Raw genomic sequence first — 27645 nt, forward strand, 5'->3', positions numbered from 1 at the left:
GGAAAACCCAGTGCGCATGCCTTTTGCTCCAAAACTTCCGATAATACATTTTCAGAATAAAAGTTGAATATTTCTATTTGCTACAAATAATTTGTTGTTCAGTGTGCGTTAAACTGAAATGGCATTTATTTGGTCATACAATTAAAGAAAAAGCGTTTCTAATGGCCCAGGCTTATGATTTTTTATTAGATGTGATAATAAAAAATAAAACAAACAAACTGTCTGTCACATCAATATTATACATTAAAGAAAGAAAACTTTTTGCGCTCCACAGGTTTGGAATGTGAAATCAAAGCATTTCGATCCCTTGCTCTCTCTCTCTCTCTCACACACACACACACACACACACACACACTTAAAAAAATTGTTTTTAGCGTATATTGTGGATGAGTGGGTTTTCATTTTATTTTGAAGGTCATACTGTTTCCGGGTAACTTAAGCGCTGACCTCCGAGGTAAAGCGGCATAAAAATATGGGCAAAGCTTCGTGAAGTTCTGATCGCCTGCCAAAAAGTGAGAAAAAAATCACTGCGGGAATTTAAGCTGTTATACGTGACCTGTTGACCTAAATCTGTCAAAAATAGGCCAATCATATCTGTCACAAACAATTTCAAGTATTTAAAGGCCAAAACGAGCATTCCTGTCACTAAGTAGCTGCTGCAGTCAGTGTTTGGTAAAAAAAAATATATATATATATATATATATATCCTTTATTTATCTGGGTAAAAAGTGTAATTCGCATTAAAAAAAAATGTTTTTCAAAAAAGATCTTCCCCCTGAGGGAAGCAGAAATTGTGACAAATATAACATCACAGTTTTATAAGCTTATTTGAAACTTATTTGAAATGACCAGAAAGGACTGGATTGATGACAAAATGGGTACAAATATGCAGTCATAAAGATACTTCAGAAACAGGTCATTAATTTATTTGATATAACCTCTTCATAAATCCTGTCACTACAGTCTGTTTACAAAATTAAAAATTAGATGTATAAAAAAAAAACCCATAAAAACGGAAATCAAATTTTGTCACAACACCTGAATTGAAGATCTTGAAGATGTTGTTCTGTGAAACAATGATTAATGTCAAACAAAGCTACTTATTATACCAGACTGCCAGTTTTTATGAACAAGAGAAATACTCGCACAAACAAGGAAAGAAAAGTTAAAGACACTGTTTAAGACAGCAGGCTGTGACTCTAATAATGTGCTTCAGCAAAATTCTCCATTTGTTAACATTCGTGTTGCTCACAATAAATCAATCATGCGCTGTAGGTCAGCACGCCGCCCAGACCTGCTCTCCCCTTGCCGGGGTCAGCACGCCTGAGAGACGTGCTCTGAATGAACCGGAGGTCAGCACTTCGCCTGGACCTGCCTAATGATTTTTCATGTATTGGAGCCAGCCAACACTGCCTACGGCTGCCATGCCACCATCGGCTCAATTGCCTGCGGCTCCAACGTCACCACCAGCTCTACCATCAGTAGCTTCTATCTCACTGTCAGGTCCAGCCAAGTCTCTGCCTGAGCCGGAGGTCAGCGTGCCACCTGGACCTGCTCTGCCCAAGCCTGAGGTCAGCCAGTCCCCTGGACCTGCCTAGAGAGTTTTCGTGCATTGGAGCCAGCCACACTGCCTGCGGCTGCCATGGCTCCATTGACTAAACCGCCTGCGGCTGCCATGCCACCACCTTCTCAACCGTCTGCAGCTTCTACCCCACTGTCAGGTCCAGACATGCCTCAGCCTGAGCCGGAGGTCAGCGTGCCGCCTGGATCTGCGACGCCTGCGCTGGTGGTCAGCATGCTGCCTGATACCTGCCAGGCCTCCTCCAAAGGTCAGCGCACCGCCCGGACCTGTTCTGCCTAACGTGAGGTCAGCATGCCGCCTAGACCTGCTCTGCCCAAGTCGGTGGTCAGCGCATCGCCTGGACCTGCCACACCTGCACCAGAGGTCAGCACACCTGAGAGACCTGCTCTGCCTAACCCATAGGTCAACACCCCGCTTGGACCTGTTCTGCCTAACGTGAGGCCTGTGCAGTGCCTGTACCTGCACTGCCCAAGTCAGAGGTCAGCGTGTTGCCTTACACCTGACATACCCGCGCTGGCATGGCCGAAAATTTTCTAGGCAGGTCCAGGCAGCGCGTTGACCGACCTCCAGCGCGTTGCCTGGACCTGCCTAGAGAATTTTCATGCATTGGAGCCATCCACACTGCCTGCGGCTTCCAAGTCACCATCGGTTCAACTGCCACCCTTTGCTTTGATTACTGCTTTGCACACTCTTGGCATTCTCTCCATGAGATTCATGAGGTCGTCACCTGAGAAGGAGTTCCCAGAGATGCTGAGCACTTGTTGGTCCTTTCACCTGCAGTCAGCTGAGACTGAAGAAGTCACTTCAGTCTCAAACTAATTTCTCCCACGATGTCCAGATGTACAGAATCCACTGTTTGGGAATTTTTGATATCAGCTCTGATATTTCTGCTGCTTCACTAACTGATCAGTATCATTAATCGCTATAGTAAGCCAAAACAGTTCGCAACCGTGTGTGAAGCAGTGGGAATGAGAATAAGTGCCTCCAAATATTAGGCCATGGTCCTCAGCCAGAAAAGGGTGGAGTGCCCACTCCGGGTCAGGGATGAGTTCCTGCCCCAAGTGGTGGAGTCTAAGTATCTCTGGGTCTCGTTCACGAGTGACAGGAGAAGAGAGCAGGAGATCGACACGTGATCGTGATTTCTTTGAAGGGTGGCTGGTCTCTCCCTTATTTGTTCAGCAATAGGAAAAAGGTGTCATGCATGCACTCACCCTATTGGTTCTGCTCCTCAGCACAGGTACTACAGCGAGGAAACATCAGTTATCTGTAGGGAAGGCCTGGATGAAACAACCCACCAGGTGGCAGCACAGTGCATTTGACAAAAAACTTGTAAAGCATCTGAACTTGAATGTTTTCTTTAATTCAGTCTTGTGGTATAATTTCATTGCATCTGCCGAAGAGAGCATTACTGGGGCTGAGATGTTGTGGCTTTCTGTCTGGATGAAGGCCATGACTGTGAAATGAGTCAACTTTAATGACACCCAAAACATATTCTCACATGACCATAACATCAACACAGTGATGCAATCTCAATGCATGTACCTGTTCATAAAACACACAAAGCTCAGCGCAGGACCCCTAACTGACCAGAATAATCTTATTTTCAGGATGACATGACAGACAGCCTTGGTGAAAGCAGCTGGAAAATTCACAAGTGGCATTGATGGAAGTGTAGAAACCATCCACAAAATATAGACCCACTCTCATCACCGCCTGTGAGAGCATGTTTCACTACAATGTTGTCTCTGTGGGCTAAAACTGAAGCCATTCAATAGAGACATTAGTAAAAATCGTATTCTAATTAATATATGCTCCTTCATATGTGAGAGCTTGTATGTCTTGGGAGAGAAACAATGTTTTATACATGCACATACATGATGATGCTAAAGTAGTGAACGAAAACGGGTCTGCACTTGGTCTACAGTTTATGAATGAATTTATGGCAATAGACACATCTTTAGCACAAGAACGGTGCATTTCCAGCTGAAAATCAAAGATTTTTCTGGAAGACAGTTTGGTATCAAGCCATAAATTTGGTTCACACACTTTCACACGTTCTGTCGTAGCCATCGAATGACAGATCAGGATATGATCCCACATAATATTCATTGGCTGTATTAAATTTGTGTGGAAAGTGACCCTTGTCCAGATCTTTTCTTATATGTTGTACCACACATTTCACAATACCTGAAATTGTCACAAGGACTCAGACCATGTCTCTGCTCTGGGGTTATTTGTAGATACGATTACAATCTGCATTTTTCACCATGTGGCCTGTGCGTTGCTGAGAGAGGGTGAAAAAAATTTAAGTCTGAACTTGGAACTGTGGTGTAGGGAAGTCTCATGGCCGTAGCAGTGGTTACAGACATACGATGCACTGAAAGAACCTGTGGAAACCTGTGAGTCATGTGGTGATGTTCATTGTGTAAATACAGCAAGATTGTGGATGTGGATTATTGTGTGTAAAAACACTCCAGCAACATGATGGAAGATTACAATATTGACATTTAAGTATTTTCAAATTTGGTGACATCAGTGTGGGATACCTGCTGATTATCATCTGCACTGTATAGCTTTCTTTCTCAGACATGGCAGCACTGGCTGAGTGTGCAAGACATAAACAGAAGTTCAACTTGTTTTCATTATTGTTTGAATTAAACAGTTACTTCCCTTTTTTGACAATATATCATCATAAGGTACTCACTCCAGCCTTAAACATTACCCACCTCCATTAACTCTTGTTCTTTGGCTAATAGAATAATTATTACTTTGCATATCTGCTTCATCAAGAAATAAATCCAGGTTATAAATGTGATCTGCATTTAAAACAGCCTGAACATTGCTGGCTTCTGAAGGTCCTCTAAAAACAGCATTTATCACACCACCAGGCTGGGAGCCGTCCACTGCTCTATCAGGGACATTAGCCAGACTCTGTTACTCTGATGGGCACCTGTTCTGGGTTATCAGCACCAATATCTCTACATACTACTCAGGCATTGAAAGTGGATGTGCCTAATTGGTGCTGACCTATTGTCACCACTACTGCACAATAGTCACAGCGTTGTTCACATTGTGAACACCGGAGGGAGCGAGAGAAACACGACTCCTGTCATCAGGAGACAGCAGTAGAAAAGCATCACCAGAATTAATATAACAATATAATATAACCACCATTGTTCACATTATCAACAGCAGTAGGTGGCATATAAACACTGGTGTTATAAACACAGCCAGAGAAACACTAACATTATCAGTAGCAGTAGTGAGAGCCAGAGAAGCAGCACAAGAACTGTTAAAACCACCAGGAGGCACAGAAGCCACAGCAGCTGCAGGATTAACAAACACGTGGAGTAGTGAAACCAGATGATTCACACACATGTAAGTGGGTGAAGAGCTTGTGCCAACCATCGCATCTCTATCATATGTCTATTATTATTACTATTAGCATTTGCAAATATACTAATTAGACATGGGTTTGTGAAACAGGGGGCGGGGGTTGCATGACATCTTGTGACAAAGACACACGCACAACAATAAGATTGTTGATTTGTGTATCTGTGCATTCTCACAGTTTGGTGTTCCAGGTGCTGTATGTTGTTTTCTTTAATTCCCTGTGTTCGCGATACATCATGTTGTTCTATTTGTGCTCTATCATCTTATTATGTTTCCTTCTATTTTCTCCCCCCTTTCCATGGTCCTGCTACACATATAATATATTAACTGACATCGCACTAATAGAAAAGAATAAATAAACAGATAAAAGAAACACATGAACAAGAGAAGCTTATACAGACGTTATAGAGCTCATCTTGGAAAAGCAAACTGTGTTTGGCACAGAGAGCATTCAGATCTTAAACCTGTCTGCAAAAGCTGCCTGACAGGACAGGAATTACATTTGTTTAAAGAAAGAAAAACAGGCAGAAGTTTTTTGAATTTTTGGGTATAGTCCAACATACTCCAACACACACACACACACACACACACACACACACACACACACACACACACACACACACACACACACACGTGTCTCATCCACCAACACCATCATGCAGCCACTGCTGCTGCATGATGGTGTTGGTGGATGAGTCATCCACTCCTCAGCACATGACATCATGAATCACTTAACCCCTCTGTAGGCAGAAGAGCTGCAACCATCATGCTTTTCTCTCTCCTAGTAACAAGGCTAGGCACCTGACAGATTCTCTTTTTTGTATTCTTCTGTTTTTCTTTGTCATCCTATTTATTTCATGAGCTGAAATTAATTCTTTTTCAGGGTAGCCTACATTTTCACCCTTATATTTCAACCTCCCATCTGTCTGTCTCAGTTACTGATTCATCCATGCATCACATGGAGCAAACATGAATCAGTTTGTCACACACACGTGTCAGAAAAGGCATCCAGTGTAAAGTCTTTGCTAAATCAAACATGTGGATTAAAGAAAGAGTCATCTATACCAGATCAGTCAGGGTCCAGGTTAACAGCGATTGTCTCCAATGCCATTGCCCAACAGGTAAGTGCTGCTGTTGGCTGAATAAAATATTGACATAGGAGGCAGTGAGGAAAAAAAGAAAAGGCAGGAGTGTGTAGGTGAGAACAGAGACTAAATGACTAGTAAAGGGAGAGTGCAGACTGATGTGATGGAGATGATGGCAAACAAATGATAAGTCAGGCTTCCAGCATTGTAGCCTCCATTTCTACACATCGTTTCTACAGTAGAATAACTGTGGTGATCGCTTTAATGTGTCTTTGGGCTGGTTTTCAACTTTGTTTGTGTTGAATGAATATGGTTCAGAGACGGTGACACTTACCAAAAAACAGAAGGTGGAGAAGGAGGTGAAAGAGCACGACATGTAATTATTTTTATTGGAAAAAATAAATAATGAGGATGGGCAAGATTAAAAATGAGTATATCAGAAGGACATCTCAGGTTGGGACAAGACAAGAGAGGCTTACATTGTTCAACACGTGCAAAGGAGAGACAAATGATGCTAAATCAGAATCAGAAAACGTTATTGCTCGTTGCAAAGTAATGGAAATTTGTTTTAAACTTGGTTTTCACTGTATAGAAAATAATACAACAACAACAAAAAACACAATATAAACACAGCATACTGAGATTACTACATAAAAATGATCTCTTTTTTTTAAACAATATTTTTAGTGCTTTTGCAACCGCATACAAAGATTTGTTTTCACAGTAATATGCCACAGTAGTAAGAACACTCCCCCCCCCTCACCTCCCATCCCTGCTCTCACCCAAGCATACATCAAATAAAAACACATGAAATGTGCATACATTAGTATAGTATGTGGCATTTATACATATTGAAGGAAACAAAAAGAAGGAAAAAAAACAAAAACAAAATAGAAATAGCTAGCACAAACTAAACAATTTTCACCTCATCCACACTCCTGCAGGAGTTGTCCGATGTTTGCTTCTTTTATAAAGTTTTTAAATGGCTTCCAAATATCATCAAAATATGTTAAATTATATTTGAGAAAATACGTTATCCTTTCCATTGCCATACACTGTGCCAAAGAATTTATCCAAGCACCAATAGCAGGAGGATCTGATTTTTTCCTGTTTAATGCAATTATACGTTTTGCCTGTAATGTACAATAATCCATAAACTTAATTTGATGGGCTCTTAGTTTAAGATTTTTAGAATAAATATGTAGTAGCAACATTTCTGCATCTAAAGCATTCTTTGTAGTTAAAACTTGGTTTATTTTGTTCATCACCTCCTGCCAAAATGCGCGGACAATTCTGCATAATGTCCCACGGGCTCCTCCACATTTAAAACATGTATCTGGAATTCTGTTGTTATACTTGTTCAATTTAACCAGTGTTACATATGTCTGCATGATCCAGTTGTTTTGTAATAGCTTTAGGTTACTATTAATCGATTGTTTTTTGTGATTTTAGCAAATTGACTTCCATGTCTCCTCAGAAATATTAATATTTAGGTCATTTCTCCAAGATTCTAACTCAGAAGCTGATGTTTCTGGAGAGGCAGAGACAATCCAGTTATAGAATGTTGAAATTAAGCCTGAATTCCAACATTTTTTCACCATTAACTCCTCTAAATTAGTTAACTGGGGAACAATAAGAGACTGATTTTGCATGGAAGACATGAAGCTTCTAATCTGTAAATACTTGAAGAAATGTTTTTTGGGGATTTGAAATTTTGAGACTAAATCCTCAAATGAAACCATTATTCCATCACAAAAAAGATCACCCACTTTCCCAACACCTTTTTCTGCCCAAACCTGGAACCCTGCGTCCAAATTTCCTGGTACAAATAAAGCATTTCTCCAAATAGGACTAAACTGAGAGAGATTATTCTTAATATTCATCATTTCTTTTACTGTAAACCAAACTTCAATCATATTTCAGACTATAGGATTATTTGTTTCTTTCTTTAATTGTTTTGGCTGTGCAGAGTATAAGTACAAGTTTAATGGCATTTTAAGAGAATTTGCTTCCATCCCCACCCAAGGAGGATGAAAAATAGAACATTATTGTCCTTAGTTGAATAGCCAGATAGTGCCAGTAAAAATTGGGGCATTTCAACCCCCCTGTGTCGAAGGGAAGATACAACAAAGACAAGCAAATGCGGGGACGCTTCTTGTTCTAAATAAACTCTCTGATTAATGATGCTACTTTGGTAAACAATCCAGTAGGAGGAGCCAGTGGGACATTCTGAAACATTCATTTATTTTAAGAACACTTATCCTTCCAATAACAGATATTATTATAAACTTATACAACGCTCCAGATCTTTGGAAATTTTCTGTAGAATTGTATTATAGTTAAGTAGCGCCACATCTTTTAGTGAAGGAACTATTTTAATGCCTAGATAAGTGAATTCAGAATTAACAGTAAAGCCAGATATATTCTGACTTACGTTTTGACTATATTCTTGTTTAAGTAACATTAATGATGATTTTGTTACATTTACTTTATACCCTGAGAAGGCCCCAAACCGGTCTATTAAATCCTTTTACTGCAGACACAGAAGTTTGTAGTTGCTTTAAAAATAAAATGACATCATCAGCAAATAAAGCAATTCTATGGTCCTTTCTACCAATCTTAACACCTTGTATTTGTCCACTGGTGCTAACACCAATTGCCAAAGGTTCAATAGCTAAAAGGAATAAAAGTGGAGAACCCTGCGGACACCCTCTTTTAATGTCAAATGGTTCAGAAATTATCTCATTAGTTATAACCTGAGCAACAGAATGACAGCTTGATCCAATGCAAAAATGATTTACCAAACCCAAATCTAACAATGACATCAAAGAGATATGGCCATTTGATTCTATCAAAATCCTTCTTCATGTCAAGCGAGGGAATGGCTGTATCTTCCTGTTCACTTTGATTATGAAGAACATTCAGGACTCGTCTTACATTATCAAAACCCTGCCTATATTTAACAAATCCATTTTGATTGAATTCAATTTTATTTATATAGCGCCAAATCACAACAAAAGTCGCCTCAAGGCGCTTCATAGATACAGAGAAAACCCAACAATCATATGACCCCCTATGAGCAGTACTTTGGCGACAGTGGGAAGGAAAAACTCCCTTTTAACAGGAAGAAACCTCCGGCAGAACCAGGCTCAGGGAGGGGCGGGGCCATCTGCTGTGATTGGTTGGGGTGAGAGAAGGAAAACATGACATGCTGTGGAAGAGAGACAGAGGTTAATAACAGATATGATTCAATGCAGAGAGGTCTATTAATACATAGTGAGTGAGAAAGGTGACTGGAAAGGAAAAACTCAATGCATCATGGGAATCCCCCGGCAACCTACGTCTATTGCAGCATAACTAAGGGAGGATTCAGGGTCACCTGGTCCAGCCCTAACTATATGCTTTAGCAAAAAGGAAAGTTTGAAGCCTAATCTTAAAAGTAGAGATAGTGTCTGTCTCCCGAATCCAAACTGGAAGCTGGTTCCACAGAAGAGGGGCCTGAAAACTGAAGGCTCTCCCTCCCATTCTACTTTTAAATACTCTAGGAACAACAAGTAGGCCTGCAGAGCGAGAGCGAAGTGCTCTAATAGGGTGATATGGTACTACAAGGTCATTAAGATAAGATGGGGCCTGATTATTTAAAACCTTGTATGTGAGGAGCAGGATTTTGAATTCTGGATTTAACAGGAAGCCAATGAAGGGAAGCCAAAACAGGAGAAATCTGCTCTCTCTTTCTAGTCCCTGTCAGGACTCTTGCTGCAGCATTTTGGATTAACTGAAGGCTTTTCAGCGAGTTTTTAGGACTTCCTGATAATAATGAATTACAGTCGTCCAGCCTGGAAGTAATAAATACATGAACTAGTTTTTCAGCGTCACTCTGAGACAGGATATTTCTAATTTTAGAGATGTTGCACAAATGGAAGAAAGCAGTCTTACATATTTGTTTAATATGTGCATTGAGGACATAAACTGGAGGACATAAAGAAATCTTTGAACTTTATGTCAGAAGAAATTACAACCATTGCCAAACAACAAAAACTGATAATCAACTTAATTGAGGATATTAAAGAATTAAGAAGGCAAAGTGAGGAAAAGGACAAGAAGATTGCTATGTTGGAAGTACGAGTGGCAGAGTTGGAACAATATTTGAGAATAACAGATGTAATAGTAACGGGTCTGGAAACCAAGCACCAGACATATGCACGAGCAGCAGCAGAAGAGAGAAAGGGGCCTGAGCAAGAGTTGCGCTCCCTGGAAGAACAGGTAATGGCCTTTTTCAATAGTAAAGGCATTGAAATAGATAGTAAGGACATTGAGGGGTGCCATACTCTTCCAAGGAAAAACAAGAATCAAAAACCTGCCATTATTATAAGATTTGTTAATAGGAAGCAGAAGAAAGAGCTTCTGAAGCAAGGAAGAAAGTTGAAAGGAACGAATGTGTATGTTAATGAACACCTAATCAAGAAAAACGCAGATATTGCAAGACAAGCAAGATTATTAAGAAAACAGAAGAAAATACAGTCAACCTGGACATCAGATTGTAAGGTGTTCATTAAGTTAAATGGAACACCGGAGCAGGCAAAGGTCTTAGTCATTAAAGAATTGACGGAATTAGAAAAATACGGCTGATAAAATGTAAGGCAAAGCATTGGGATGGTCGATGGTACTTTCAATGAATTGTCAAATTGGTTGGTACTTGGCTTAGACAAAGTATTGTTAAAGGTGATGGTAAGTGGATAAGATATATAACAAAGTCAGATGTCTGACAGATTTCAAGTAACAAATCAAATGGATGTTGAAACTGGGACACTGGGGTATGATAGCAATATAGATCCTGACTGTAATTTTTTTTTACCAAAATGTTAAAGGACTGTAATTATTATACAATGGAACAATTTAATAGGAACCTAGAGCGGGGTAAGAATATAACCATGGTTCATTTCAATAGTAGAAGTCTGTATGCAAACTTTCAATTTATTAAAGAATATATAGCACAGTTTAATCAACCATTTGGTGTGATAGCAATATCAGAGACTTGGGTAAACACTGGAAAAGAAGAGGATTTTGAGTTAGAGGGATATGAATTCCTCCACTTAGATAGGACTAATAAAAAAGGAGGTGGGGTGGCACTCTATGTTGATAAAAATTTAAGGTTTGAAAAAATGAGAAGAATGATGAGGGTGGTAGATGGAGTGATGGAATGTATAACAGTGGAAATAAATATGAAAAAACAGAAAAATATGATTGTCAGTTGCATATATAGAACACCAGGGTCAAAGATTGAGACTTTTAAGGACATTATGGAGGACTTGTATACAAATCTGAATCAGAAAAGAATGTTTATCTGTGGAGACTTTAATATTGATTTATTGAACCCAAATCATAATAAGAGTATTGAAGAATTTATTGATTCAATGTATTGTATGGGATTATTTCCCCTGATAACAAGACCGACGAGAATAACCACTCATGGCGCAACTCTATTAGATAATATTTTTACACATGTAATGGAAGAAAATATAAAAGGGGGGATATTGATAAATGATATAAGTGACCACTTACCAGTTTTTGTAACTTATGACTGTTGCTATGAAGTTCATAGAAATGAATGTAAGACAATATATAAAACAATTAGAACAGAAAAGACAATGCAGTGTCTCAAAAATGAGTTAATAAAACAAGATTGGACTATTGTATATAAACACAAGGATGTCAATAAAGCCTATGAGGCATTCTTAAGCATATTCATGGCCTTATTAGAGGAAAACAGCCTACTTATTGAAGTCAACAGGAAAGATAAGTATGCAGGAAGACCATGGATGACAAAGGGACTGCAAAATGCCTGTAAAAAAAAGAACACCTTATATAGAGAATTCATTAAAAAGAGGACTACAGAATCTGAAAAGAAATATAAAAAGTATAAAAATAAATTAACTAACATAATGAGAACTTGTAAAAAAGAATACTTTATCAAAAAGTTAGAAGATAATAAAGATAGCATGAAAGGGATATGGAAGGTATTAAATAGTATAATAAAAAATGGACCAAGGACTAATGACTACCCTGGGTATTTTATGGAAGGGACAAATACTATTAGTAAAATGAACGAAGTAGTAAATGGATTCAATGAATTTTTTGTAAATATAGGGCCAAAACTGGCTGCAAAAATAAAGGTTGATATGATAGAAAGGGAGACTGGAGGAAACATTGAAAGGAATGCAAGTTCAATCTTTTTAAGAGCAGTGGAAGAGAAGGAGATATATGATATTGTCAGTGGACTTAAGAACAAAACGAGTACTGACTGTCATGATATTGATATGGTAACGGTAAAGAGAGTAATTGATGGTATTGTAAAACCACTACAATATATTTTTAATTTGTCTTTCCAGGAAGGGGTTTTTCCACAAAAAATGAAAGTTGCAAAAATTATTCCTATTTATAAATCAGGTGAAAAGCATTGTTTTACAAATTATAGACCAGTGTCGGTACTCTCCCAGTTTTCTAAGATACTGGAAAAACTATTTCTAAAAAGATTTGATAGCTTTGTGGATAAACATGATTTGTTGGCAAATTGCCAGTATGGGTTTAGAAATAATAGATCAACAGTTTTGGCATTGATGGATTTAATGGAAGAAATAACAGAATGTATGGATAACAAGAAGTATGCACTTGGAGTCTTTCTAGATCTAAAAAAAGCATTTGATACTGTTGACCACGAAATTCTAAAAATCAAACTGGAAAAATATGGGTTCAGGGGTGTGGTACTGGATTGGATAAACAGCTATGTGATGAATCGACAGCAATATGTACAAATAAATGAGTTTAAATCTAAATTGATGGATATTGAATGTGGAGTACCTCAAGGATCAGTATTGGGTCCGAAAATGTTTATTATGTATATAAATGATATTTGTAAAGTATCGAAGATACTAAAGTTTGTCATTTTTGCAGATGATACCAATATACTTTGTTCAGGTGTGGAATTTCAACAGGTTTTGGAGGTGATCACACAGGAGTTAAAGATATTAAAGAAGTGGTTTGATAGAAACAAATTGTCCTTAAATTTAAATAAAACAAAATTTATGTTATTCGGAAACTATAAGAAAAACATTAACATTGAAATTTGTGTCGATAATATATATCTAGAAAGGGTTAATGCCATAAAATTTCTTGGTGTGATCATTGATCAAAAGGCCTGTTGGAAATCACACATCACTTATGTGAGGGGAGAGTTAGCACGGGGCATTGCTGTCTTGGGGAAAGTAAAAAAATTTCTGGATAGGAAAACATTGTATATGTTATATTGTGCTTTGCTATTACCATACATGAGTTATTGTGTAGAGGTTTGGGGAAATACATATAAAAGTAATATTCAGACTATAATCATAATGCAGAAAAGGGCCATTAGACTAATAAATCAGGAGGGGTATAGGGCTCACACAAACGCACTCAGACGCAAGCTATAACATTCCAGGATCTGGTGAAGTTTAAAACAGTGCAAATAATATATAAGGTAAGGAAAGGGATGCTCCCAATCGAAATAAGTAAATGGTTCTTAGAGAGAGAAGGGAGGTATAGTTTTAGAGGGAAGTGGAATTTAAAATTACAAAGAGTAAGAACAACATTGAAAAGGATGTCTATTTCAATAGCGGGAGTTAAATTCTGGAATGAGTTAAAAGAAGAAATAAAGGTCAGTAGTGATATAAACCAGTTTAAAATAAAACTCAAAAAAGAAATATTAAATAAGTATAAGAATGAAGAAAATGCAATTAACCCAAGACAGCAGTCAAACTCATGCTTATTTTCTTCTGCAAATTAGCAAATCTAAATATAGTTTTAGTTGAACGTGTGAAAATATTTTTTTTGAGATGTTATGTTCTAAGTTGAAGGCATTGTATACGTTTTTGTTGTTCAAATTTAGATGATGAGGATGTAAACCTGAGGGGGTAGGGCTAAATAAGTATATACTTCTGCCTACTCCTTTTCAAACAACTGTATGGAATGATTTTATGAAACGTTGGTGAATGTATATGTTTGAAATAAAAAAGAACTGAACTGAACTGAAGGACATGTCCTGGTCAAAAATGACTCCAAGGTTCCTCACAGCATTACTGGAGGCCAAGGTAATGCCATCCAGAGTAAGAATCTGCTTAGATACCATATTTCTAAGATTTTCAGGGCCGAGTACAATAACCTCAGTCTGATCTGAATTAAGAAGCAGAAAGTTAGCGGCCATCCAGGTCTTTATGTCTTTAAGACATTCCTGCAGTTTAACTCATTGGTGTGTGTTATCTGGCTTCATGGACAGATAGAGCTGGGTGTCATCTGCATAGCAGTGAAAATGTATGCTGTGTCTTCTAATGATGCTGCCTAAGGGAAGCATGTATAATGTAAACAGAATGTATGGTTGACAGTAACGAACGCTGCACTGAGGTCTAGCAGGACAAGCACAGAGACGAGTCCACTGTTAGAGGCGCTGATCGTTTGGAGGAAGTAATTATTGAAGTGAGCTAAGAAAGATCAGTTGGAGAATCTAATTGGAGAGTCTAAATAAATATCAGCAGCACTGAAATGAGTCACTTTTTTCTCTAATGGTTAACATTTTATTTGTGACAAAATTCATGAAGTTATTGCTGGTTAAGGTTAAAGGAATGTTTGGCTCAACGGAGCTCTGACTTTTTGTAAGCCTGGTTATTGTGCTGAAAAAAAAAAATCTATACTGGATTAGTGAGTTTTACTTTTACTCCCTACATTTTTAATCAAATATCTGTACTTTCTACTCCTTATATTTTCAATGCTCCTAACTTTTTGTTTGAAGCATTTCAGTTGTTATTTCACGTCACATTGGTCCTTCATCAACATCAAACCAATCTGAACCTGTAACTCATGAAAAGCAATCCTTTTTGTGTATTAATGACCAGCAGATGTCGCATAAAAGAGGTAAAAAACAAAATAAACAAACAGGCAAAACTATCAGGGTTAAAGTGGATGATTTTTTGGTTTGTTTGTTTGTTTGTTAGCTCTCAGTAGAAATAACCGTGACTTGTGATTATTTTCCCCATGATGAGTTTTTAAAAACAGATGTTCCTTCTTTTTCTCTGCTCATGTTCTACTTAGTTGACTCAAGCCGAGTGCATTTACTAGAATTAAAATTTAGACTAAAATAAAGTTTGTATTCCCATCTACAAATTTTATTATTACACAAGGTTCACTTTGCACAGCTGGTAGAGATATCCTCAAAAGAGCTACATTTTCACTTTTACTTGAGTAAAGAAGTTGAATGAGTACTTCAACTTTTACTAGAGTATTTGTCAACACTAGTATGTGTAGTTCTATTTAAGTCTGTACTCTTGCTACCTCTGCTGAGGAGCCACAGTATCCAGACTGATACGCAGTGAAGATGTAAAATCATTAACAAGATAATGATATACACAAGATGATGCATGCAATTGAAGAAAAGAAGAGTGGAGGAATTAAAAGTAAGCACTTTCTGAAAGGTGTCTACCGTTATGAAATGAATTCCTCACTGCTGTATAATCCATAATTGTAAATGTAAATGGTAGAAATGAGCAGGCAAAAGAGGCTCTTTGGAGAATATTGTTAGATGTTCAGGTTTTATGCCATTTGTCAGAACTAGGTCTAGAGTGTGAATAACGAGGTGGATGGTTTCTTTTACACATTTAAAAAATTCAGTTGAGTTTAATATTGGAAATAGATATAAAATTTATTTAATCCCATACTGAGGGAAATGAAATTGTTACAGCAGCACAAGGGACAGGACAGAAAGGTGAATCAGAGATATATTAGAAAATCAATTAATTAATTAACAGATGGATAGTTCAGTGAAATAAACAAAGATTATTCTTTTGTATATTTACATAAATAGTGAGAGGGATAATAGTATACATGTATTTTTAAACAGTATTTATCCTGTGTGGGTACAAATGAAATGCCATGTTGAGGGTGTCATTTTCCATATCTACATGGATGTTAAAATCACCCACAGTAATTATTTTTATCTGAGCTGAGCACTAAATTAGATAAAAAGTCAGAGAAATCAGAGTAAGGTCCAGGTGGATGATAGATAACAGCAGCAAAAAAAAAACAGGCTTTTGAGTTTTCAGGTTTGGTTGAAAAATGCTAAGCATCAGGCTTTCAAAACTCTGTCTGGGTCTTTGGTGTGGAAGATTGCTGCCACACCCCCTCCTCGGCCTGTGCTTCGAGGATTCAGACAGTTAGTGTGACTCAGGTGTTTATTCATTTACACTTCATTTGCACTGTTTTACTCGTTAGTGCAGTATGTTGTTATATTGTTTTTCCTTTCATTTTTTGTTGATTTTTGATTTGTTTTTTGGTGGTCTGGGACCAGACACAGTCTCTAAGGGGATGGGGATTTGGGGGACAAAAGGAGGAGAGAAACTGCAAAGAAATTTGTAAGACTGCAACCCTGCTTCCTGCTCCAGAAATAAGAGCTGCTCCATCCAAAGTGGATGGATGCCATCTCTCCTAACAAGACCAGGTGCTCCCCTGAAAATTTCCATAGCAGGCGATAGCTTCAGTGTTGCCTGCTCTGGCCCATGCAAGACAATGCACTACGGTTGCTGGTGTCTCTGTTGGTAATATCCAGTTTTTTCCAGAGCAGAGTAGCTGGTGTGGAGTGGTTGGTGGTGCACTCACAGAAAATTGTCGTGGGGGCTCTTGTCAGGCCTGCATTGGCTAACCCACAGTGTTACTTGTGTGGGTTTTTTCACATAGTTGGGCCCCAATGGGCAAAGTTGCTGTGGACCCTGGACGAGCACATTCTCTTGGGGCTACATAGGATAAGTGTAGGTTTGCCCAGCCTCAAAGTCCATCCATATATGCGTACTGCTGGCCCGCACAGACATGTATGTTGGAAGTAAGACTGCAGTTCTCTATTGAGCTGCTCATGATTATGATCATACTTCAACCAAATTGGACTGGCACAAATATGGTCCAAGCGAGCACAGTACATCTTGCATTCTGGTAGCAGCCCGAGAATGATCTTTACCGTCCTGGTTGAGCAGTTTATTGAATCTAGCACTCTTTTCAAGACTGAGAACACTGATGAATACACAAAGGCAGTCAGTCAGGCACTCAGCAAACAGACAGTAGGGAAAAGCCTATACTGATAATCACTGTCGTGATGTAACAACTGCAAGCTAAACCATCAGTGTGTTCAGCTTTACTTTGGTCACCAAAGTCACACATGTTGCCGACCAAAGTGTCCAGGTTCGATGAGATGACGACTTTGATGTTGCTGTCTCTCTCTCACAGTCTCTTTGTGTCCAAAATGAAACATTTTTTTAATAAAAATATTTTTCTTTATTTCTTTATGTGTAGTAAAATAGTAATTGACATGGACATTTACATCCAGCAAACACATATTTATTACAGGGGTTACAATGAGTTACATCTAGGAAGAGCGTGGGTAACACTCATTGCATACATGACGCAAACAGTTAGTAGTAGGTACACTGACGTTTTTGTTTCATTCATCTTTAAGATTTTTTTATACTTTTTTCATTGATGCGTAAATGACTTTAAAAAAAGTTATTTTTCAGATGCAAGTATACATAAACGTGCAGACATTGTACCCTCTACTGTGTCTCAGCCCCTTTTATCTGCCCCTTTCTTTATTAATAAGCCAAAAAGAAAAGCATTAAAAAAAAAGCAACAAATCATTAAAAATGACAAAAGTTCAGTTCATTCTTTTTGTTACTCGTAGCTCATGATTACTTTTTCCTATGACACTTTCAATGCCAAGATGCTGTGCTGATACCTTGATGATGACAAAGATGAACACCAACAAGCCAAAGTGGAAAACCTCTTTTCGATTGGAAAAATAGAAAAAGTAGCAAAAGAAAGTTTTTATTGATGAATTATTATTAGTATCCATGTGAAAACGAAAATCAGGCTGTACAAAGTTTCTTTTTGTGTCATTGTCATTGAAAAATGTTTGAAAATGTGGAGCAAACATAAACATGAGCAAACTGTTAATTAAGATGGTGAGAACATTTGCATTATGCACTTTAGTCTGACTGACCACACAAAGTGCTTCACACCAAACCATACCATTTTAGTCTGTTCTTGCATTGCTTTATTCCCTACACTTACACATTTGATCTGCATTTGACCTGCCTTGCATTCATACTTTGGCAAATTTAGAACCAGTACATGTATCATGTATGCTTTTTCATTGTGGGATTCTCACTAATTAGGAGATTTGAAACTAGAGCCTTCTTGATATGAGGTGAAGAGATGTTACTAAACACTGAACCACCATTACAGGAGAGTTTTCCTATAATCAACATTTGGATAATGGGAAAAATAAGCTGAATTAACACTGAATTTAAAAATGACAAATTAAAAAAATTATGAATGAAATAAAAAAATGTGTGAAACTGGGATTTCAGAGCACTTAGTGCCAACAACACTTCTTGTAAAATAGAAACTTGTAACATTTACTAAAAAACTACAAAGGCCATCTTGCTTAGAAAAGTAATGTATTAAATGCAGAACTGCTGCTTCTAAGGAATCTGTTGAGAGTGACTGAAAATATAGAATTATTCTTTTGCTTTTAAATATCTCCATGAAAAGATCAGTATGGCTCCACCATTACATCCTCCTCCAATAGCAGGACGTGTAAAAGACTGGACTGTTTTTTAGCCAGGGTTTGGCTGAATTTGTTATCACCGTAGCAACAAGGTTGTTGAAGTTATGCAAAAGAATGAGTCATCCAAGCTATTATATTGGTGGTAGTCCGGCTTTTCGATGCATTATGTTTTATTATAAAGAGCTTTGGTGGATATGTGTGAGTATACATTCACAAAAACGTGCTTTCCATTAAAAATTGTATCCTTTTATATGAACAATAAAAAATGATACATTTACATAAACATGTAGTCATTTAAAAGATAATTATAGGGAGTGGCTTTTGATTTCTAAGAGGTGATAGTGAAAGAATGTATGGACACCCTGCCTTTGGGGGCTATTTCCTTCCACTGAGGGGGGACTTTTGGTATCTTTTGGCCAGGCATAATTTTGAGGAAATTATTTTAATTTGATAATTTTCAAATTTTAATGCCAAAACTATCATTCCTGACAGTAGAGCCAACATTGGAATAAATGTTTTCAGATTCATCTGACTGACTGATTCTGAAAAAGGCCTTCGGTAAAGGTAACAGCATATTTAAACATCCTCCTTTGCTGGCATTTTAAAATGTCCATATAGAGAATGTTGTCAAGAAAAGTTAAAGGATAGCAAAGGAAACGAGTGCAGTTGTACATCTTTCATCCATTTTATCCAGACCACTTCTGGGGAAAAGTCTTCTGTAGTGTCCTTGTCTCAATCATAACCAATCAAAATGATTACAGGAAACTTATTACATATGAAAAACCACCTAAATACTTTAACATAAATAAATACTCTTTTCTGCTTGTGGCTCTTCTTCTTCTCTTCCTTCTTCTCATGTCTGTACTCAGTCCATCATGTATGGCTTCTTCATGGATATCTGCTGTATGTATTTCTCCAGATCATCATAGTTACTGTCTGGCTGCTTTCCAGCCACATAATAATCTGCAGGCGCTGGGGCTGAGTAATACAGCTGCTTCTGCTGAGAATGGATTCTGGGAAGTGGATGTAGTTTGGGGTTGGACGCTGGCTGAAATGTCCAAGGGTACAAAGAGAGAGGGTATCTGGTGTAGTAAGACTTCTGCTGTTGGCCTGTAGGGGGTTTTCTCAGCTTAGGTTGGACCCAGCTGTTGTATCGCCTTTTGGGAGAAAAAGCATAAACATCATCCACTGAATGAGTGAGGAAGTTGTTGAGAGTGAGAGCGGGCTTAAGGATCAAGTAATAGGGTTTAAGTCTGGGTGCAGGAGGAACATAGATGGGGTAGCCTTTGTAGGGCTTCTTCTGGTAGTAGGAAGGATAAGTGTGGGGGAAAAGGGGATAGTGAGGATATCTAGTCCAAGCAGCTTTAGGTGACGTGAGCCAGAGGTCCTGTTTGATCGGCACAGGAGGTTGGGCCCAGATATTTTGATTGCCAAGCTGAGGTTTTGCAGGTTTGTTCCAGAGATCCTCTGATCTTGTTGGTTTTTTCTTCTGCAACCAGGTTTTGAGGAAATGAGCTGCTGGAAATGGTTGGTTAGAGGCGGGAATGTCATTTTGATTGCTTGAAATCTGTGATTCCGATGAAAATGGTGAAGATATGGGGGATAAAGGTCGTCGCCAACCTGATATCACGTCAGGCGACAAGTCTTTCTTCTTCTTCTTCTCCACGTCACTGATGATGTCCACCACATCATCAGCAGGGAGGTGGAGCTTGCTGGAGATCTCTATAAGCTTGTCAATGGTCTGAGGATCAATATCGTCTTCCTCTGTGACTTCCTGTTCTTCATCAGACCTTTTATCCTCTGCAGCGCTGGAGAGAGAAGAGCTGTACTGCTTGTTCCCATTATTCTGTTTGACCATGTACCGCAGCAGCATGTCTGAGGCAATATCAGCTAGCATCTCCTCCTCCATCTTGGCTCTTTGTGCCTCAGCTGCCTGTCTCCTCATCTCCTCCTGCTCACCTTTGGCCTGAGCCTCCTCTTCCTCTGGAGTCAACACCTCCTCATCTTCTTCCTCCTCCTCGTCTGGATCATCATCTTCTATTGTCTGTTCTCTCGGAGCCTGGAGGTCTGCTGAGTTATGATTACTGTCATCAAATTCATCCATAAAATTATCTCCTCTGAATTTTGGGAAGCTGAGAGCTTTCTGCGTCTCTTCTTGCCATTTAAGTTTTTTCTTAGTGATAGCAAGGTCACTGCCTTTATTTATGGGCATGATGTCATTGTAGCTGTAGTCTCTGCTTTCTCTGTGACTTTGCTCAGAGTCTCCTTCCCTCTTAATGGGCACATTCAAAGCAGGAAATTCCTTCATCATCATCTCAAGACTTTTTAGCTCCTCAGGGCTGAGCTGTTCCTCCTCCTCACTACTGGCTTGATCAGGGCTGGTTGATCCCTGCTGGGAACCAGTACTCTGTCCATTATCGCCTCTTCCATCTGAGCCAGTGGGAGGCTTCTCTCTTGCTATTTCGACTGTGTGGCTTGTAGTACGACTGGTCACCCTCTCGGTCAGCTCCTCTTCTTTTTGTGCTTTCTTCCTCTCTTCCTCTTCCCCCGTTTCCTGCTCCTTCCCCTGTGTCGCCATTAGCAGCTCTAACTCTTGTCGTCCGTCTCTGTCTCGGTCTGCTCCCTCAATCGTTCTCAATTTTCTGTATGAATCTTTGTTTTTATATTCCTCTTTCTCTGCCGTCATCTCTTCTTCCATTCCATCACGCCCCTCTCCTTCGCTCATTTGCTCTGCTTTTGAATTATTCAGTGCCTCTAGTAAAACTGCTGCTAGTTTTTTGGGATCAACATTTTTAAAAAGCTCTTCTTCATGCTCTGCTTCCTCTTCTTTCTGCATTGGCTGGCTTTCTTCACCACCTATATTCCTATATCCAGACACAGTCAGCCCTGACGTATGTTGGTATGGCTTGTCAAAGGTGCTGAGAGGATTGGAGGTGGACAGATGGAGAAAGGATGGTGCTGTCAGAAGAAGCAGCTGTATTAAAGCACTTGAGGGATTATGGTATCTAGTCATGGCTAGCCAGAACAGGACTTTCTGTGAGCGGTGAAGAAGATCAGAAATCCCTGGAAAAGAGAAGAAACAGAATCAAATCTTCACTGAGAATGCAAGGATGTATATGTGGGTTTGATGAGTGAATGAGTGAGTAGCACATATGACGGCTAAAGCTTGCTTTATGTCTGCAGTTAATTAAGACTTTTAGTTTCTTCTCCTGGTGCTTGACTAGCCATTCCACTCCTATCACACATATTGCTCCCATGAAAAGATATTCTAAAAAATGTATACTGTGTTTACACTTTAGTAAACCTTTTGTCCCGTTTCATTTTATGAATTTGAAATTAATCTCATTAAATCTGTTACTTTTATTACTTTATTACTTTATTATGACTTATGTCACCAAAAGTTTTGGGAGCTGACACGTAGGGATGGAAACTGATGAGAACTGAGTGATGCAGATTCCATTGTCAATATCACTTATCAATTATCGATTCTTGTTGGAGCTATTTATTCTATTTTTATTACTTTGAAGTTTGTTAGGGGTTGTTGTTGGTTTACATATATTTTTGGGTTATTCACAAGTTTTATTTGTAGGTTGATACTTCTTTTATTGTTTTGTTTTGTTGTTTGTTTTCTTAAGTCAGCCAGGAGGAACTGTAGGGCCATTTCCTATAAAGGAAGGCACTGGTATAGGACCAGCATGCACTGGGGTGGGCCTGTGGTTTTTTACCAGAGCAGGAGAAGCAGCAGGAAGCAACAAAAATGGATCTTGTTATTGTTACACGATCTTATCTCAGTGCAGCAGTCGCTTGTAGATTTTTAATTGTTGGATGTTTGGTTGGTCAAACGAAAGGAATTGCCATTACAGATTCTCATTGGCTCTGCTTTGAAAGTCACCACCACCACCGCTTAGCAACATATCAAAGACATTACGTAGTGCAAATTATTTGTAATGTATTTAACATATTACACAAAACACTTTTGTTGCAGTACATTATTTAATTACTCGAAGGTGAAAGTAATTTGTTACACTAGTCGTTATATTACTTTCATGTTTTCCTGTGAAATGACTCATGACTCTTTCATAATTGCAAGTGATCGATATAAACCTACAGTCCCACACACCATCATAAATCCCTGTCCTAATGTGAACACACATGCGATCTTTCTCTTAGTATTTAGACCTGAACACAAGGCAAAGATGAAACAGGCACAAAGAGACTTTAAAGCAATCGCAACGGTGATCTTACTGTAGAAACACGAACAGGTAGAAACGGAGGCTGCAACCTGACAGCTCATCAGTTTGTTACCTGTTGAAGTTCAGGCTCTGGCTGCTGGGCTGGGGTCTGCATTCACTCAGCTTTAACACGACTCTGGGTTCTTGGCTAGCTTAGCTTCAGCAGGGAGCCCAAGTTCTGTTAGCAGCATAATGCAGTTTGCATTTTAGCATCGCGCTCTCATCATGTAGTTCGATAAAAATAAATACATAAAAATAGCTGCACAGTGCACGTTGTTGACTTTGCCGCTATTTTCCTCCTCAGGCACAGGAACTGAAATCAGCTGATTGTGGGACAAGTGCACGTGGAACTGATAGGTGAGCAAATTTGACAATTCCAAGGAACTGAACATCTCGAGTCCCATCCCTACTCCTAGAGTTATTCACGAAAAAGAGTTGTAACATAAGTTATAACACACAAGGACCTGAAGTGAACCTGAGAGTTAAAACAATGAAAGTGTCCATTGTCTGCACTTTACATGATTTACATTTTGCTCTTTGAAGTTTTTTTTTAAATTCTCCTGTTCTGGTGAACTCTGATATTGTTCCCTGCTCTCTTCTGGCCCACTTGTTAACCGATCAACCTACTTCAGAAGTCCAGCTCCAGTGACACGCAGTAAGGATCTTGGAGGACTGCACATCTCCTGAGGGTAAAAACCTTTCTCCACCCGCATCCAACCGAATTGTAGAGTTGGGCGGATTGATAGCATCGATACCAACACTAGTATCGATATCAGATTGATAGCACGATTGGATCAATACTTTGCTTTTATCTTTCAAGTTCAGTATGTAGCCCGCTGAACTGTGTTAATCATTTCTTTGGAAAAAATAAACCTCAAACACGCACTCTGAAAAATGTGCAAACTTTCTGTGCTTTAGATTCAGAATTTTTTAAATTCCAGGTCTCCAAAAACCAAGTTTGAAAATATGAAAAGCTGAAAGGTGTGTTTTGTTGTGTCAACTAATTATTGTGGAAAGTAACAATCACAGTGGTGATTAAAATGTGTTCAGAATTTGCAAATTGAGAACTCATCTCATAAGTCGTGGCAAACTACTCTCCCCCAATTAGCTGCCTGAGTAACTTCAGCAATACTGGCCCTGTATGATACCAAAATTTGTAGTGTGGCACAGAAATTCTGTGAATGAGGGAAAGTGTGAATGTGAAATTATGTGACGCTATAATTTGAAATACAATAACACATGAATAACACACAAATCCTGCGTGAAGCAGCCCAGACGAGGTCCTGACAGACATTGACTGATGCGCGCGCGCGCGCGCGCGCACACACACACACACACACACAAACACACACACACAGGGAAATAGGAAAGTGGAGACAGAACACAAAACAAACAAAAAACAGAAGCTCACGCAGGGAGGACTGGGGGACTGTGACGCTATGCTCTAGCACTAGAGCAATGTTTCCGTGCAACACTAAGAGCACAGCTGGTTTTCACTTTCTGAGTTTTCGCGCGCGCGCATGTGTGTGCACCTGAATCTAGTGTAGGAGTAATTAACCAAGGTTGTTATAGTTAACTAAACCGGACAGAGGAGGCGTGGGTTTTCACGCACGCAAGACGCGCTACCTGCAGTCCTCGAAGATGCTAACTGCGCGTCGCTGGAAGCGGATGATATATGCGACTGCTGAATGTTGATTGGTTGACAAGTGGGCCGGAATAGAGCAGCGAGCGATAGCAGAAGCAGAAAAATTGTGAAAAAAACGTAAAACATGATCAAATAAATCATCTCCCAATGTTTCTGCTGCTGACGCGCTGCTCTGCTTGGTGCTTAAATGTTGAACCCAGAGTGCAACAAGTGTAAATCTTGAAATCCGCAACAACCATTCCGGTGCACATTCACTGCCATGCTGTCTTTGGAACGGGTAAGACGTTTATTACACCGAGTCGTTTACACCATCAGAAAAAGCTGCTCTTGTTTTCAGAAGCCACCGCCTGCCTGCATCGCCATGTGCCATATGCAGCAGTTAAAACACTGTAAAAATGCGCAGGAACAGCAAACTCAAATGTATTTTCTAAGAATACCTAAACAACCAGTTGTACAGTGAGATTTTTTTTATCCCTATTAAAGCAAAACAATTCAAGTTTAATGTCATTTTGTTGTCAGCTAATTACCACAAACCTTTTTGTTTGCTTGTTTGTGTTTTGCTTTCGTTAAATCGCCCAACAGTTATATCAGTATATTAGTAAATGGTTGCTAAAATCCTTTTGTTTTTTAGTTGCAGTAAACACACTTTAGAGATATAGGAACATAACACAGAGACGGCGTATCCTGCGGTGGAGGCTGGGCTGTGCCAAAAAAGGGATTTCACATGTTCTCATGTGTTGTTGTTGTTTTTTAATGTCTAATACATGTACTTATATTCGTAAGTAGACTGTACTGAACAGGATTTATGAAGAGGTTTTTGAAGTGTCTTTATCACTCTGTGTAATTGTACCCATTTTGTCATCAAGCCAGTCCTTTTTGGTTACTTCAAGTAATTTTATCGAACGGTGATGTTGAGATATGATTGGCCTATTTTTGATAGGTTTCAGGTCAACAAGTTATTTTTAACCGTTTAAATGTAATCATTGTTTGGCACAACAAGATGAATCTGTTGTTTGCACTGTTGCAGCAGGTCACGGTTCCCAGAAAAGCAAATAAGAATAAACATGAGCATACAGCCACCTCAGACTCTGTACAACATAAGTAACCTCCCCGCAATTCGCACTTCACATGTAAACAACATTATCTCAGACTAACATGGACGTCAGTGTTATGCAGAGACAAAAGGTTGCCGTTGTCTCTGTGGTATCAGCCTTTTTAATGCGAATGTCACCGCGGTTACAGCTTCAGTCTACTTATTTTACAGTGCAGTTATTTCAGTCAAAGATATGATTGCTGGAAATGACGATAATTGAGATGATGAGGCTGATGATGTGGCTAAAGATGAGAAGTAGGCGGGGTTGTAGGAGCAGACAGTACGGATGATTATAAACAATGAATTTTGACCACATCAAATAACAATACTTTAAGCTGCCATCAGTGCACAAATTCACTTCAACGTGATGCCTGACTTACGAACCGCCTGCGTGTCCGCAAAATATTGACTGGGGCCTAATTGATTTTTATTCCTAAAATCAATTAAATGTGTGCCACAGTTTAGGACGAACATAAATACTTCCGATTCATCTACTAAACCTCCTCCAACCCATCACACAACAGGCATTACCACCTTTTTCTGCATTTTCTATATATTTTGCACATTTTCTGCGCCTCGCTTTGCTTCGACTACAAAGCTTTAGAGTGACATCATAATTTTGTTGCAATATTTTAAACATTTATGAGTATTTCTAAGACCGCTTATATTAATGAGCAACAGTACTTCTTTCGGAGAGCATAAGGTTAAATGCTTTAATGCAAAATAAGTTGCCACTTACTTGCAGTTCAGTGTGTGCGGCGGGGGAATTCCTGCTTTCCCTCCTCGTCACGTCACACAGCTGCTGAAGTCCTGCAGTCATCCACTCCGTGCTCGTCGTGACGCGTGCCGCGTTGTAATGTGCTGTTAATTATCGTTACTGTTATTGTTGTATGTCGCTGGGTTTCGGACTTTTCGTGTGCTACTATCACAGGAGTCAGAACCTAATTCGTCTATTTTCAGGACTAAGGACAGAGGCTGCGGCTGTCTTCTACCCCCTCCTTCCGCACACACGTGATCCTTGCGTCAAGGTCCCCATTGACGTCAATAGACTGGATTTCATTCATAAGATTTTTCTGCACCCCACCGACCTTATCTTATCCCTCCTCCCCTATTTTATCAGACCAATTAGCTGCAGTGCTGCTGTTGAATAAACAGAATATTCGTAATTCATGGTGCAATCTCAGAGAGCTGGTCCAAGCTTTCATGGGCAAACCTGAGTGCAAGAGGGAACCTTTGGGGTTTTCTTTAGACATAGACATGCTTATTTCTGTGGGCTGTCTCACGTTTGTGTGCCATCAGAGCTTAAGGATGCTGTGCACTGGTGTGTGACAATGGAGGCAAAAAATAGCTCTCCTAATAAGCTGTGAAAGGGCTGAGTTTTAGTAAATAAATACATTTATTTTTCATGGATCATCATCTCTATCCTTTTGTTCACTAGTACAATTCTGCATTCATCAGCGTCTCCAGTTTTGTGTTAAAATGTCTGGTTAAAAAGTCCACTGCCCTCTCTTGGATATTTCCACACTGCTACAGCTACGTCATCTGAACCTTTCATTCAGTGGTGCTGGTTTCAGTTATTGTGCAAATGTACAGTTTTTAAGTTTGGGGAAACCTGCAGTCAGCTGAGACATCATCTGTTCCTCCCACTGAAAACATCCAGATGAACAGAATCAACTTTTGGGGAACTTTTCTACTCTTCATTGTTTTCATAGTTGCCTCAACTTCCTCTTAATTAATCTTCTGCACTGCTTCCAAGCTCAGTCTTTCTGTCTAGCCAATTCATAAAAGTCCAATTCTCCTTCCATACTGTCCAATCTCACATGCAACACACTTTTTCTTTTCCACCTTTCTTTTTGCAATGCACATGCCCTACCAGTGTTCCTGGCTACTTCTCCTTCATCTCATAGACTGTCCAACTTTTTTATTACCACTTATTCTTCACTGACGTATTTTCCTGTACTTCCTAATTCTGCCATCAAGT

At 39.1% G+C, this 27645-nt stretch overlaps 2 protein-coding genes across 2 annotated transcripts; one reads left to right on the top strand and one right to left on the bottom strand.

Annotated features, from left to right (window-relative positions):
* The first annotated feature begins 10059 nt into the window (after positions 1-10059).
* Positions 10060-10689, top strand: LOC146391764 (uncharacterized). Its single transcript, XM_084922895.1, has one exon. The coding sequence runs from the start codon at positions 10060-10062 to the stop codon at positions 10687-10689; it is 630 nt and encodes a 209-aa protein (XP_084779021.1).
* Positions 10690-17450: 6761 nt separating this feature from the next.
* On the bottom strand, positions 17451-26680 carry vgf (VGF nerve growth factor inducible). The gene is made up of 2 exons (XM_084916235.1): positions 26404-26680; positions 17451-21757 (listed from the first exon to the last, which is right to left on the bottom strand). Exon 2 carries the CDS (start codon positions 21705-21707, stop codon positions 19560-19562), a length of 2148 nt encoding a protein of 715 aa, XP_084772361.1. The 5' UTR covers positions 21708-21757; positions 26404-26680; the 3' UTR covers positions 17451-19559.
* Between the last annotated feature and the right edge of the window lie 965 nt (positions 26681-27645).

The sequence above is a fragment of the Perissodus microlepis genome, chromosome 3 (genome assembly GCF_051167445.1).
Source record: "Perissodus microlepis isolate ML-2025 ecotype Zambia chromosome 3, ASM5116744v1, whole genome shotgun sequence".
NCBI classification, from domain to species: Eukaryota; Metazoa; Chordata; class Actinopteri; order Cichliformes; family Cichlidae; genus Perissodus; species Perissodus microlepis.

Bases quoted from the DNA above. Each gene is read 5' to 3' on its own strand.
- LOC146391764 (XM_084922895.1), top strand. From the start codon at position 10,060: ATGTCAGAAGAAATTACAACCATTGCCAAACAACAAAAACTGATAATC.
- vgf (XM_084916235.1), bottom strand. From the start codon at position 21,707: ATGACTAGATACCATAATCCCTCAAGTGCTTTAATACAGCTGCTTCTT.